Source organism: Nymphalis io, chromosome 22, assembly GCF_905147045.1.
Source record: "Nymphalis io chromosome 22, ilAglIoxx1.1, whole genome shotgun sequence".
Classification (NCBI taxonomy): Eukaryota; Metazoa; Arthropoda; class Insecta; order Lepidoptera; family Nymphalidae; genus Nymphalis; species Nymphalis io.
In genome coordinates this window covers 8462074-8478882 of record NC_065909.1, presented here as the reverse complement: position 1 = coordinate 8478882, position 16809 = coordinate 8462074, and the positions used below count along the sequence as shown (strand labels likewise).

Here is a 16809-nt window from a genome sequence, read left to right as displayed (position 1 = left end):
TCAGAAGGTGATATGTGACATTGACTATAATCACAATTTCAACTCAATGTCTGTTCAGATGTTTAAGTTTACAAATGTTTATTTGTAAGTCGATTCTTTACCAACTAGTGAGTTCTTGGTGAGTTTTATTATAGTGTGAGTGAGATAGAAATCTTAAAATGAGATAGAAGTTATCGAATCAAACCAACCATAGAGTTATATAGATACAGAATTGACAGACCACGATAATATTTTTGCTATTAAAATTAATGTACCTATTTGTTATTTGGTGTTCTATATGAAGTTACAGAAGTTCAGTATGAATATTATAAATGTAATGATATTTCTGAGTTTCATTTTTTTCTTAACCCTTATTACTATTATTATATTGAGCTAGTATGGCCCAGTGGAAGGAACACGTAATTTTTTAATAAGATTCATTTGTGTTTATATTTCATTTGATCTTATAACAGCGATGAAGGAAAACATTGTGAGGATGAGACTGTAACATTCTAAGCATTGGCGCAGTGTTGGGCTGAACTCCAAAGGGATGGAGGCCTAAGTTCAGCAGACCTTCAAGAAAATAGCCTACTCATTCCTCAAAGGCCAGCAACGCACCTACAAGTCCTCCAGTGTTGCAGTCCATGAACGGTGGTAGTCACTTTCCATCAGGTGAACCTGCTGCCTGTTTACCCCTTGTTATATAAAAAGTGGGATTTTAATAGCTGTTACTATATTACTATTAACCATTAATTATATTCAATAATATATAATTTAGTAAAGCTTCACTTAGCTTCCTTCCCGTGCATTTTCGCTGAACGAATGACAAATCTAATAACTTTAATTGGTCGTATAATTTTAAATTTCATCAATATTGTTGAAATAAAACGAAACAAATATTTGATATAACATGATTTTAATATCACAATAAAATATTGTCTAATTTTACTATATTAATAGCATAGTACAAATAATTTCTTAAAGATATAATTGTATTCTACAATCAAAATTACCATAACGTCTGAATAGCTATTCTCTTATTACAAACTTGGCGTAGAAAACGGTCATGAAAGATCATAATTATCAAATGCGATATGCGATATTGACTATAATATTTATAACATTAAAAGACATACGCATCAAAATAACGTATCACGTAAGAAGATTTCTAACATTTTACGACCGAGTCGAGCAATTTATATTGTGAAATTTCCATATAAAATCTTTGCTGCTCATATAAATTATATACCTGAATTACAAAGTTGTCCAGTCACACGTGTACAAAATATTATAGACCTAAAATACTTTAGAACTGTCTTACATTACGAAAATATATAAAACAGTAACTTGTAAATATATAAAACCTTGTAACAGCTTTATATGGATATTAAAAGAAAGAATGTTAAAATTAAATATAGCACAAAATTATCACATTTATTATAAATTGACATAATCATATATTTCTTTATTATTAGTTAGCAGAACAAATAAACGATTATATTTTAGTCTTAAAATTAAAATTCGATCACTGACATGTCAGAAACACTTTAGCGGTCAGATATTAGCATTAATTCCTTGAAAAACAGGTTTTCCTAATGTTCTTTAAGTATATTATAATAGTATATTATATGTTATTTGTAGCCGTTGTATGACCTGCTCTAGGTCAATAACCTCAACTACCTGACCATAAATTGAGGCTTAAAAATTATATATTACAAGTCCTTTGAGATGGCACATTCACTCATTGCTTTTACATTTCAAATCCATAGATAAATAATTACTATTAAATATAAGTATATAAATCCTTTTTTTCAAGTCGGTACTTTCATGGTTCTAAATACACATATTTTTTTATTAATGCAGTAATACATTGTAATAATTATCTTATAAAGCCTATTTGGCAAGGCATTGTGTCCGTAATTGGTGACCCGTACCGAAAATAATGAAATATTTATTAAATAACAATAAGTAGCAAATGGATAAGACAAAATTTCTACATCATCATTGGTATAACCTGCGGTATGTGATATTTGATAAAATTTTAATATTGCTGTTACGATCCTCGTCTAGTTAAATTAAAAAAGAATAAAAAAATACAGAACGTAGAAAATATTCAGATCTATAACCACAGAATAAATAAGCAGCAAAAGAAATATTTGCATAGTTTTTATAAAAATATATCCTTATATAAATAAAAATAGAAAGTATTTACTATTACAAAAAAATATTTTCTAGAAATATTATTTGGCCTTTTTATTTTTCGTTTTCTTTGCATCAAATACATAAACCGTATGCAATGTTTAAATATGGCTACATAATATTATTATATTTAAAAAAGGATAAACTATTAACTTTTTTATAATTTTTTTAAACGCAATCAACGTCTATCTTTGTAAATTTATTATTATCAAACCTTCTGTTGGTTTTGAAGTTTTAGTGGTTTTTTAAATAATAAAAATAATAAATATTACTTTGGAATCACAGCCTAATTACACCTTCATTAAGATCGTCGTAGAGCTTTTGAGTTAATGGGACAAAGGTACCACTTTTCTGATCCAGAAAGTAGATCGGATCATCATGAATATTGATATTAAAACCTTGTTCCATTAAAACTTTTTTCTTAAGTTTAAATGTTGCTGTAAGTGGAGGTTCTGGGAGGATCCTGACGAACAAAGGTCTTGCATAAGCTGGTAAAGATGACTTGAGCCCTTCTGCAAGATTTTTTAAATCAACCTTCTTTTCTGGATCTGCAATTGCTGCCATACCCGCTTTTCCTTCTACATAAGGAATCTAAAAATTAAGTAAAGTTATTAGCAAAATTGTCTATAAAATATACCAATAAACTTCCGGTCTGAAAGTTTGAAGTGTTGTATACACGTGCCTCGGAAAGCATGTAAAACGGATTGCCGTCCCATCGGATTCTGAGTGTGAATAATAATTTTATTTTTGTGTTATTGTTGTTACAGAAAAACAATGCACTTGTATTTGCACACACTATAATATGTCCTGCGCAGTTGGCTAATCTCTCGTGAGATTCACCACCATAGCAGAAATCGGTCTGGAGGACATAATCAGTCAGAATATCGATTATAATGACTGGTAAATCTGGAGGTAAATGGTCATTACCAATAGACAATAGCAGAGTAAGAAATATAAAATAAATTGCATAAAACAATTCTCAAGCATTCTACTTATTAAGTAATTATCTCCCTGTCTTTAATTACTCGGCTCACAGCTTCCCTCTCCAAATAATAATTGGTGTCGTCACTATATTTTTAAAAGTGATTTTTATAATTTCATAATAAAGTTATATATCTTAATATTTACTTACGGGAACACCATAAACAACAGCATCTTTTAATCCGACCAAGTTGCTGATCACTCCTTCTACTTCCGCAGTAGATACGTTTTCACCGCGCCATCTGTTAACAAAAATAATTAATATAGTTAAATGATAGAAATCAAAAAGCAACATTGCTTTAAAGATATTACGAGACCGTTTCTTTTTATTAATTTCAGTTACAGATAACTGATGTACATTCCCGTTTTGTTATCTAACAGGAAATAAAGCCACATTCGATGTTTGTATAAAATTTTTATTATACTTTTTTATAATATTCATAATTTTTATAATATAAATATTTATTATAATTTTTATTGTATTGTTTTACTAATACCGAATATCGATAATTCGTAATTTATAAATTGGTTTTATTATTGTTGTAATCGTATTCATTCTTAATGTTATATATTTTTAACTCATATAGGCCAGCGTTTGACCGTTGACTTACTTTATGTAAAGCATTGACGTGATCTACGTATATATGTACTTATATGTATATATTATATATAGTACATATTATTGGCATTCGTGGGCATATTATTCTTAATCTGTTTAAGAGAATAATTATGCATAATCATGGCCTATTTGCCAGTCCTTGATTGACTTGACTTGATTAGTCGTAATAAGTACGAAATCATTATCAATCGCTTTTTTTACTCACCTAAAAGTGTCTCCAGTGCGATCCTTAAAGTAGAAATACCCGTAATAGTCCATTTCTAATATATCTCCTGTGTTGAAATAACAATCGCCTTTCACTCTGACGTTACGCACCATTTTCTTTTCCGACGCAGTTTTATCAGCATAACCAGCAAATGTTAATATAGCCTTTTTAGGATCAATTTTGCCTAAAAGTAGACCTGAAAATGCAAAATTATTTTTAAAATGAACGACTTTACTACTAATTTCATCGTTAGAATGTTTCGTTACCAGGTTCGTAAGGACCGCAATTAATACATCTTCCGTTTTCATTTCTCAAAATCTCGCCCGTTAATTCATCGCATCTGAAATTAATATTTCGTTATAGATCCAACTGAGTTATTTGATACTTGTCTTATTTATTTATCTATATTATTATGAACACCTTTTTAAGTAGATTTTTACTTCTAATTTAGCTGAGAAATACTCAAATAAATCGATAAAATTGGAATAATTGAAATCGTCATAATATGTTTCCTATATAATGCAATAAACGAAAATATCGAAGCATACACATAAGTAGTTATAGTGTAAATTACATTATTCTCCCTTAATCCAATCAGTGGATGAATGGTAATCAGTTTTTTTGTTATATTGGGACTATTTTCTTAGTTTTACTTATATTTTGCTAACTTATTACATTCGTGTTGTGATATTATGTCATGAAATATACAAATAAAATAAAAATATTCGATGAAACAAAAACAACTTACTTAACTAAAGTTAGTGGATATATTGAAGATACAAGACGACTAAGGAATCCAATTGCACCCACTTTAGAGTCTAAGTTGACTGGAAAAAAATAGGTTACATATTAAAAAAAAGTAGTTAATTAATTTATTGGTATCTAAAGTTATTTTTCTTCCTTACTATTGATATGATTATATATTTTTTTTGTAAAATCATTCTATTTTCTTTTCGATTAAACCTATTTTTCGATTAAATACCTGTGCCTTCGTAGAACAGCACTAGTAGTCAAGATCGATATCCGCATCTTCGGGGCTTCATATACTGATTAAATCATGGTGATACATATTTCTGATCTTACTATTTCATATATAGATAACTAGCTACCTATACCGGCTTCATGCGGGTAGGAGGAGGATGTAAATGATAAGAGAATGTTCACAGGTGTACGCAGTGAACCTCACCAAAGTTCCCCGCAAACGAATGAATAATTTAGGAACGCATAGAGAACATATATATATATATATATATTTATTTTTATATATTAAGACGAATATAAGAATTTACTAGTTGGTAGAGCTTTGTGCATGCCCGTCTGGGTAGGTACTACCCACTCATCAGATATTCTACCGCAAAACAGCAGCACTTGGTATTGTTGTGTTCCGGTTTGAAGGGTGAGTGAGCCAGTGTAATTACAGGCACAAGGGACATAAAATCTTAGTTCCCAAGGTTGGTGGCGCATTGGCAATGTAAGGGATGATTAATATTTCTTACATCGCCAATGTAAGAAATATTATATTATAATGTCGGTGGTGACCACTTAACATCAGGTGGCCCGTTTGTCCGTCCGTCTAACATTAAAAAAACTTACCCAAGTTGCTGTTACCCTCCGTAGCTCCATAAAACTCTAATACTCTTTTAACACTAAAGCGATCAACAAACTCTTGCCATATTTGCGGTCTCAGTCCATTTCCGATCATGATTCTGACATTATGAGCTCGGTCGTTATCACTGGGAGGTACTGTTAGCAAATAACGACAGATTTCACCAATATATTGCGCTGCCTAGAAATACATTTAATAAGCAGTTTATATGAAATAATAAAACAAAATTATTGCTAACAAATAATTAATTTATATGCCAACGATTCCTGATTCGATGAATTCTTGTGAATAATTCATTTAAAAACATATTTTTGTATGTAATACTATTATATCTAGAGATATTTTATATGCTGTCACTATCTAACAGTGCTCTCATATTATACATTATTATGAAAGATTGTTTAGTACTATTTCTTGATTGTTAAGACTATTGTCCCTTTTTTGAGGAGAAGGTTTTATTTCTCCTCAAAAAAGGGAGAGGATGCCTTTAGCCCAGCAGTGGGACATTCACAGGCTGTTACGGATAAGACTATTATTGTTAAGTTATTAAATATGTATCAAATATATAAATAGCAAAGTTCATTCATAATTTTTTAAATTAATTTTAATGACTTATAGTAAAATGTTCATTATAAGAACTACTGAATCAGCGAAGCGTAGTACGTCTTTGTGTATGGTGGTGGCGCATTGTTCATGTATGGTTTTTGTATAGTTTTTGGTATTTCTAACAGAACCAATGTCTATGGGGATGGTGACCACTTATCATCAGGTGGGTCACATTTGCCGGTCAACTATGTCGGCTATTGTTATAATTTCATCATGGCTTATTCGTTTTCTTAATTAATATCTAGCAGTTGTAAAATAATTACCGTGCACTTATGTTTGGCTACATCAGTCCAGTAATTGCTGGCTGAGAACTTCTTCCGCAACACCACCGTACAGCCAAGAACGAGACACTGCCCAGCGCCAAGTACTCCACCCGCAGAATGATGCAGTGGGAGAGGATCGTAGACAACGTCGGATGAATTGAGTTGTGCTGATGTATGAACTCCAAGAGGTATGAGAAGATATCTGGAAAAATTATTCGTTAAATAGTGCTAGTGGGTCATCTTATGCCTGGTTACTATATTTACAAATCAGCGCATTTTGGTTACGGATTGTGGAATTATCTACGAGGCGTAATTCAGAAACTGCCTTTGGCTTGCTAGCTTTCTGATCAGTAATACGAATAGCGTTACGATAAAAAAAATGTAAACGTCAATTAGACTACTATCCGTGAGCAAAACGATTCGTTTTTTGGATATAGTGCCGGACTTTATCAATTATCTGCTACTACTAATAACAAAAAAAATATCTATCTAGCAGATGTTATATTTTTCATTTCAAAATAATGTAATCAATTTCTTGCTCAGTAATAGAAAGTCCTATGTAGATAAATTATTACCAAGAAAGACAGTGTACTAATATTGATGAATATTACTTATCTATATTCAGCTTACCTGATGTTAGTAATGATAGCTGCTTTAGGAAATCCTGTGGTCCCACTAGTGTAAATATACAATAAAGTGTCTCTCGGTTTAGCCGGTTCTACGTCACTGAATGGTTCATTTGTCATTTCATTCAATTCAGCGGCCAAAGGGATCGTATCCTGTAATACTGGTGCAGTTTCCCTTTCCGGTGAATTGAATTGGAATAGCGGAATATCTGGTATCTCGCTTTGTATAGCTTTAATCGCTAGAAATAATAAATGTGGTTAATAAAATTTGCTTTTTGGTAGGATCTTGTGTTCGCTCATCATACATTAGACAAGATCTCACTCTGTTGGACCATTGCACCTTTAGAATCATTTTACAAATGCTTCCTATTTTCATTCTTAACATGACAAACATCGTAAGAAAACCTATATATCGGATGAAATTACACCACATGCGTTGATGCAGCGTGGTGGAAAAAAGTTCTTCCTTAGCTCACAAAAAGCAATAATTCTATAAACTACAATGTATGTAAGAAAATTATAATAACAAATTTAGAATTAAAAGATTTCATTCAAATATGGTCATCTACAAATATTACATTCGTATATCGTCTACATTTTCACCCCATTGCAATCATTTTTTTTAATTTTCTAAATAAATTATTCTCACCATCTGTCATTTCATCTCCGAATACCACAGCCTTACAACCAGCTATCCTCAAGCAATGTATCAATTGAGCACCCCGAAGGTTTATATTCACTAGCGCAGTAGTCACCCTCAACTTTGCTAGTCCTAGCCACAGGAATACGTATTCCGGTTGAGTCTCCATGAAGAGAGCTATGACTTCTCCAGTTTTAAAACCTTGGCGTTTGAAATACCAAGCTATCCGATTGCTGAATTCATCGCCCTGAAAAATTTTGTAATTGTAGTTACCCATGGATTTAAGACCACAATATTCTAAAAGATAATCTTTTATTGGTCTATTTAGTATTGCCCGACTTAAAAACGTACGACTTAACCAAAAATTATGGATTAAAACCTCGGCAAGCACCACTAAGTTGCTTGCTTGCAGACTGCAATTAGATATGATTTCATTTGAAACTAATATAATCGAACAATTCAAACTTCCAGTTGACCGACCTCCTTAATATGTATCTATAAAAATATATACTATAGATTTTCAAATGGATATCATGTGCAGCGTAGAACGATATCAATGTCAGTCAATGTCAATTAATTATGTGTGGGAGCTGATATAAAATTTTGTCTCTCCTTACATTGCTTGGGAGGTTATATACTCAAGGAGTGAGTATATAACGTATGGTAAATTTACAACGCATGAAGATTTTTATTTTCACTAATATTTTTTTAAACTTGTAACGTTATTAAATCGCGACACAAACAGCAAAAATAAGTTTCTCTAATTTCCTTTTCATTCCAATAAGTCTAAGAGTCGCTTTAATATCAAAATTGTCTTTAAATTTTTTAAATAAAACTTATACGTTAATTTTTTATATTTTGTACTAACTCACTTGACGGAATGTCAATGACCTGTCGCCCATAATAAATGCCTTCTTGTCTGGTGTCTTTTTCACAATCTTGGACCATCTTGAGACGACCGTTGTTCCAGTTCGTTCCCAAAACCATAATTTAAACATCGTTATGAGTAAAACTCGTACACCTCTGTGAAATTTATAAAATATTTAAATACACAAAAATAATATATGGATACATTCGTAGTTAGGTTTTTGTATTACCATTCAACACAATACTTCTTTCTACCTTTAAACATAAATGATTTTTTGCATTTCTTCTTTAAAATGCAGAGCAAAATGAACTCACAAAATATATGAGTGCGATGTAACAAAAAATGGTCGGCAAGATCTGGGAAATGTAGGAACAGCGTATAATTTTTACAACGTAAAGCAGAAATATCAATTACGACGACGCGATAAAATTTTTTTTTTCGCTTTTTCGCTCTTTTCGCTTTTTAACTAAAAAAAACAAATAGCAATGACATTGAGCTCAGTCAATAAAAGTAAAGCCCTATAGAGAATTATTAAAAAAAAGATATTTGTTTTTTTTTATTTAAAAATTATTTACGTAATATCCGTTTTTTAAGTCTAAAAAAGTCACATACAATCTGAAAAAAAACTTCTGCATATTTTTATCTCCATGTAAACAAAATTACCAGGCGATCATACGATGCCAAGGTCCAATCGGACACCTCGCTTAATAGAGTAATCAGCGACGTCCGGCGAGCGATGGAAAATTGTCAATTTCTTCACTACACCTTAATGGGTGGGACTGTACCAAAGTCCAGAAAGATTGTAAATTTTAAATAGGTTTCTGGGGCAAACATATATAGAAAATTAATAATTAACATTTTAAAATTCACTTTATTAAATAGGTCATCATGATTTTTTATCATTGCCTGGTATGGATATTGTTTAAAAATTTTATTTGTATTTAATAAGTAACTACATCAAATATAGATATACCATTTATTTTATTGATCACAAAAAATCAATCAAAACCAAAGGTGGTTAAATTTTATAAATAACAAACAAACAAACAAACAAACATTATATATATTTATATATGAATGCACCGGATGATACCTATTGTACCAGCATCGCAGCAGACCGTAAGAGGTGTTGAGACCGACGTTATTGAATGATTACATGTTGCGTAACATGTGTTGACCGTCCGCGTGCACGCTACATACATGAATTAGTTACTAGATTCCTCTTCATAATTGAAACACCACAATGTATAATTATGTAGCAAAAACGTAAATTGCTTTAAATTGAAGCTTACAACTGCAGTGTCTTTAAGAACTCATTTTATATCTTACTCGAGATATTAAAAATGTTGGTTAGATGTTTTTTTATGAGGAAGGAAGACCAATGCAAATGGATCACCTGATGGTATGTGGTCACCACCGTCATTGACAATGGCGATGTAAGAAATAGCTGCTTAGATCGCCCATGAGCCACATTATGTCCCTGGTGTCTGGAGTTACACTCGCTCACTCACCCTCCATATAGGAAATCAACAATACATATTGCTAGATGACGGTAGAATATCTGATGAGACTGTAGTAAGCAGCCAGTATACAAAGCCTTGGTGGTAGACCAAGTAAAACCAATGATTAATAATACTCAATGTCACATATCACTTTCTGACATTTCACTATCATGTTTTGCGGTCAGCTTAGAGTTACTTCACACAATATAGTTCTATTGTTATTTTATTTTCATTTAACTCAGAAACTCGATAGCTACAAGAAATCGATTTTATATTCGAGCATGAATTTCAATTGATTCGAAGATATTTTGATTGGTTTACAGATATTATAAGAAAATTTTTTTTTAGCTGCAAGTATACAATTACGCTTAGAAGTATGTTTCATTATTAATTATTATTATTAATAGGGATAATAACTTTTACTAATACAATTAAAACTAAGTCCAATTTTTCGGCTTCAAGGTCTCAAACTTTTATATCACAAGCCGGTCAGTATTCCTCTGAGTTATAATAAAGCTTTTACTAATCAAATTGCGAATTTGTAATAGCTAATTTGATATTTGTCATTCTATATTCAAAGATTCTAAATTTAAATTATTGTAATTTTGTAACTAAGACATTTTTAGTTTTAAAAACCATTTGTTTTTTATAGGTATGAAGTGTCAAGACATTAATGTTACTAAGGCGACATACAATATTAAGGACCATGATGACATCAAAATGTATTTAATAAAGACGAAGCACCTCAAATGAATACACGCTCTGTTTTTGTTTAATCGCTTCTGTTTGGATAATTTTCAGAACAATAAGCATCGTGGACGGCTTAAAACCAAAGTCAATTATAATTAATATTAACAATCGATATCAATGGTAAATAGAAGGGAACGCCTTAGACTAATAAATAACAACGATGACAGAATTTCACACAAATGAAGTCGAAATCAAAGCAGCCTTTATTTTAGGCACAGAAATTTATTTATTTAAAACTTTTTTGACCACCACAATATGTAGTTGGAACAAAAGGCGGACTTAATGCCTGAAGGCATTCTCTACCAGTCAACCTTTAGGCTAAGCAGAAATCCAAGGCGGTAATTAGTAATAAAAAATATACGTACATACAAATATAATATCAACAAAATAAATACAGCCATAATATATATAGTATAAACATATGAATAACAGTGTATGATAGAAGTTATAAGATGACAAGAACGAGGGACTTTCTGACAAAATATGCTCATGGAGAGTCTTCTTCGAGTCTTGAAAGTAAATTTAATTAATTTATAATTTTCTACTAATATTATAAACGTGAATGTTTGTGAGGATTGATGGATCTTATTTATGTATTTATTTATTTATTGGGAAAAGAACATTTACAGTACATATAATAAGCAGTTTTGAATTTAGTAGCAAACCAATCGTAGTTATGTTACAACACTGACAAGGTAACTAATACGTGGTGATATTGTCTAGTTGGTTGATAAACATTTTTTTATTAACATAGAATCATCTTTTTTTTTACTCATAGTCTCGATTTACTGTTGACTTGCCTGATGTAAAGTATTGACACGGTCTGGAATTTAGCACGCTTGCCTAGAAGAAACCTGTTTACTCTGGAATTGAAGACACGCAACTCTTTCACGCAAAAACTTAACGAATTTCGAGGATATTTGAAATAGAGATCGCTTATACCGTGATTTAATATATAGGCTACCTAGTACCAGCCCCTCTCTCATACGAGAGCTAGTCTTTAATAAAGTGGATCCTAACACAAACAAGCTGCTTGACTGGGTGTCATACCTGTGTCGTTATACAATCAAGAATTATAAACGGTGTTATACAGCAACCGACACTTGACAATTGTCCTATTCCACTACTTCTAGGCGATAACCCTCGTCTGTACAACAGATTATATTGAAATTATAGGGGCTTCCTGCCAATTTTCAGTTACCTACAATATTCAACCGACCTCATTTATACTGGTTTCTTTTTTTTCAAATGTCTTTTAAGAGTAGAAAATAGTTAAACACTAAAATGAACGAATGGTTATCGTCCTAAAGGATTTGGCTGGCTAATACATAAAAGTGCATCAACAATTATTAATTATTAATAAATAGTAAATTCATGAATATAAAATACAATAAATAAATCTTAAATGATATTTATAAATGCGAAGATGAGTTTGTTTGTTATAAACGTTACCCTTAAACGTTTTAACTATTCTACCGAACATCATGAAAGTTCCATCCACGTTACCAGGGCTACAAAATGTGGTAAGAGGTGTAATATGTACCTTACTCTTATCTCTCCTTCAAACGCAAACGGAGAAGCAGCAGACGGAAATTTGATAGTAAATGCCACCCATTAATTAAATAGGTTCCAATGTAGTTTTAACAAAAATATTGTATTATTTAAAAAAAAAACTTTAAATGAACTAAGGACAAGTAATAATTATAATTATAGCAATATAATTTAATTAAAATAACACTCCGCCATTACCTATAAATATAACGTCGCATTAATGTTACAGAATTTTACTCATTGCGAAGAGGTGAAGATAATTGTAAATGTCAAATACTACTTCATGCGCGCGCTAAAAAGAACTAACGTAATAGTATTCTAAGGTCTGCGCTTTATCTGGCAATAGTACACCGCTTAAAGAGCATGCTGTAAGTATACTAGCTAGCTAGTAGCATGAATAGAAACATGAATAGAATGTCAGGCATCTCTTGCTCTACATTCGTGTCGTTCTTTTTGTCACTTTTTTGGAGATACATACATATATTAAAATTGCTCTTTAGTGAAAAACAGCTTTTAACTTATTTATTGTAAAGCGAATTATATATATTATATTATAAGAATAAGCAATCAAGCGGGGTCGGCATTTTTATTCCATTTTTAAATTGTAAAAATTTATTAATTATTAACCAAGCCATACGATATTAATATTATTTACAATTGAAGATATAATTATTGTATACAATTTAACACTGCAAATGTATGGATGATATATTTAGATATTACTTAATGTAAAAATATCTCATAAATGAAAATAAACTTACTGAATTGCTTAATAAACGTTACCTTAACACACATACAATATTGTGTGTTCTTTTGAATGGCATAATAAATTATTAATAATGACAGAAAAAGTAAAATTAGTGTTCAAATAACAGCCGCTAAGGACGTTAATAAAAACAAAAACAGTTTTATAAATATTATCCGAGAAATTGTTTGTAAAGTGAACAATCGCATGTACTGGGGCACAATGAACGCTTACTGTTTAATATAAAACAAGCTCCGACCTTTGGACGCTCTCATCCATTTATGTTTTCTTTGTATTTGAGGAATCTTTTACACCGATTAAATATATCGAAAAGAAATTTTTATATTTTGTTTTTAAATACTTAATTAATTTTAGTTGTTTTAACTTCAATTACAAAAATACACAATTACCGGAAACAAAAATATCAAATAAATACTGAATAGTTTATTTTAAGATTTTTTTTTTTAACTCGTCTTTTATTAAACCCCTTATTCTTTTTTCTCACTCTATTTGAAATATCTGTAAGTAATAATAATATATATTTTTGCAATTGCAATGAAAACATCAATTACAATTTACGTACGTAACATAATCGAATTCGTCGGCGACGACGGATAATAAATAAAATGGTACTCACATCATATCCCTGTAAAAGGTTTTCTTCCAAATATACACCCATTGGTATCTATCTCCGGTTAATAAATATACGGACAAGATCGTAACAACGCCTAGTAATAATGGATACTGTCGGACGAGCCAGGATAAAGAGACGCATATTAAAGCAATGGATGTCAGAATAAGATTCTTATATTTCTCGGCTTCTTCGAAGCGAACTTCTGATTTTTCTGTCATCCTGGTACTTTCACTTGCCTTGCATAGTTTCCAAAATACCTTAAACAAAAATATTGTTTTATTTTTTTAATGTTTATTGTGAAACAGTTACAAAGGACAGTAAAGTGAAAAGTTATATACATACACCTACCCTCTTCTCTGGTAATTTTAACAAGTAGCCAAATTCACTAGTTTATCCTATTCCATTCTAAAGGGTAGAAATATTTATTACAAATTAGTCTTAAAGGTAAATAGAGTAAGAGTAATAAATATCATTATTTACATAGGTATTAAAACTCTCCAACACCAAGCTGTTCAAAGATCGTACAAGCGAAAAACTCCCATTAAATAGGAGAAGAGGACTTTGATTAACTGTGGGAAATTAAGGGACTTTAAGAGTAAATATCGTAATCCCATTATAATATCCGAATAATGAATGATTCACACACATAACCCACAAAGCATATCTGCTGTAATAACTATACAATGTAGTCAACCATTGCTATGTACATTAATAATTATAAATATATATAATAAGTTCGATATTTACGGTAACAGCCCCTTAATTTTCCATGGTTATTCAAAGTCCCCTTCTATTTAAAGGGAGTTTTTCAGCCGTTCCATGATATTGACTTATGACTTTTGAGAGATGGCTCAGTGGCAAGAATAAGTGAATCGTAACCGAGGATTGTTAGCTCAAATCGGACAAGCTTTCATGTGCTTAATTTGTGTTTACTATTTATCCCGTGCTTGATCTAAACGCAAAACATCGTTTGTAAATCTGCGTGTGGATGAAAATGCGCAACAAGTATATCCACCAACCTATATGGAATGATCTCCGCTTTACTTTGTTTACACAATAACTACCAAACCGATGTAAATGATTGAAAATATTTATTTATATCATTTAATTAATAAAAATAATAATTATATTTAAAAATGGAACATAATACCTTCCTAATTTGAATTCTTCACCAACAATTTCCGTGAAATTACCAAATGCCCAAAATCAAAATTATATTAATTCACCAACATATAAATATGTCTATACGAAATAAACTTTATATTCACAATAAAAAATCAACCGTTAAAATCTACTTATAATATCTATGTTTATATTATATACAAATAAAAGATAAATATTTACCGTTATGTACCGTAAATTGAATAACTTTAAAAAGTCAGGCTGTTCAACAAAAGCAACGACACTACTGAGTACTGACCGTGGAGATCATTGTGTCATAGTGATGTGAGAATATCGATGAGGACCTTCGATAATTAATATTTTAAACTTTTGTCGATATCCAAAACATTGTCACTGTTGACATATTTATATTTAAATTCCTCTGATTAATTTCAGTAGTACAAACAGTAACAGCCTGTGTATGTCCCACTGCTGGGCTAAGGCCTCCTCTCCTTTATAGAGAAGAAAGTTTGGAGCTTATTCCACCGCGCTGCTCCAATGCAACCCGCATTGTGTGGAATACACATGTGGCAGAATTTCAGTGAAATTTGACACATGCAGGTTTCCTCACGATGTTTCCTTCACCGTCAAGCACAAGATGAATTATAAACATAAATTAAGATTAATTTAAAAAAAAAAATTATAACTGTGTATTTATTTTAGTGTTAGTTACAAAAACTTGTGTTCTAATTCGTGATTATGAATTTCAAAGTTAATCATCTGCACATTTTATTTTATTTTACTTGTTCATATCATAATGATTTGTTAAGAGGTAAAGGTTACAGATAGACAATAGTCTGTCCTGTAACAGATTGCTTACAAGACGGACAATCTTTATATTTTTCATAAAAGAAAACAAATTTGCATTAATTTTTATCATTCACATTCACAACGAAAAACATAATATTATATGTTAAAAATATTTTAAGCGATCAAAAGTTCTTATGAACAATACGTAATGTAATATTATTTACTTACGTAAAAAAGATTTATAATAATGTTTGAAATAAGTATATACAATTAATGATAAAGGAACTAACGTTGCTTTTTTTGTAATAACTCATTTCATTATTCACCCGCGAAATTTTGACAACCGACATATGTGATATATTATTTTGGTGCGTGTTTTTTTGAAATGGTAAATTATGTTTTTGTTCCTTTTGCAGTTGAAACGCTTTGACCTTGGAGTAATAGTGCAAAAAGTTTCATCAAAAATATTACAGCCCGTCTTATTGCCTCTATTGCGAAAGGGGAAATGCTACTAGCATTCTTGCCACCGTTCGACGCGGTAACGATTCGCACAGTAACTATTTTCAATTTTTATTTGTATTTATTTAAGGCTTAATATTATTTCATTTGAATATGCTAGTTCAATATATCAATTATTTGATTGGTATAATTATTATGGTAAATGTCGCATATCGCATTCGTGTAAATCGTCCTATAGACCCCCTCCCCCCAATGGAGGCAATAAGACGAGACGACATTATATGTTTTATAAAGCCTTTTCCAATATTAGATATCATTAGAATCCATATTATGTTATTCCTAATGAATCATTAATTAAGTAAATGACTATATAAGGCTTATATGAAATTTATAGCATTTTTTTTGTTATTATTAGCAATGTTGATACCGATCAAGATACGATATCATTATTGCGAGATATGATTTATAAATATAAATATCTGACTAATTTTAATCAGGCACGGAATATAAAATTAGACAAAGTTGTAAGTATAGTAATATATTTTTTATCTTAAGCTAGCTGCTTCGAGCGATTTTACTCGCGATAAGCATTCGTGCTTCGCCCTCGTGAACCCTAGCGTGATATTTATAACCTTCTTCAAGAATCCTGCTATTAAATGAAAAAA

General features: G+C 30.9%; 1 protein-coding gene across 4 annotated transcripts; it reads right to left on the bottom strand.

Moving 5' to 3' along the window:
• Window positions 1–884: 884 nt before the first annotated feature.
• On the bottom strand, window positions 885–15182 carry LOC126777178 (long-chain fatty acid transport protein 1). 4 transcript variants are annotated; one of them, XM_050500135.1, is made up of 13 exons: window positions 15119–15170; window positions 14117–14179; window positions 13778–14031; window positions 8597–8747; window positions 7734–7971; window positions 7089–7323; window positions 6459–6660; window positions 5577–5769; window positions 4732–4810; window positions 4250–4323; window positions 3984–4179; window positions 3311–3401; window positions 885–2769 (listed from the first exon to the last, which is right to left on the bottom strand). In XM_050500135.1, the coding sequence occupies exons 3-13, from the start codon at window positions 13990–13992 to the stop codon at window positions 2458–2460; spliced, it is 1986 nt and encodes a 661-aa protein (XP_050356092.1). In that variant the 5' UTR covers window positions 13993–14031; window positions 14117–14179; window positions 15119–15170; the 3' UTR covers window positions 885–2457. The 4 variants fall into 4 exon arrangements, with proteins under 4 accessions (XP_050356092.1, XP_050356093.1, XP_050356091.1 ...); XM_050500136.1 differs by having other exon boundaries at window positions 14123–14179; XM_050500134.1 differs by lacking the exon at window positions 14117–14179 and having other exon boundaries at window positions 15119–15182.
• Between the last annotated feature and the right edge of the window lie 1627 nt (window positions 15183–16809).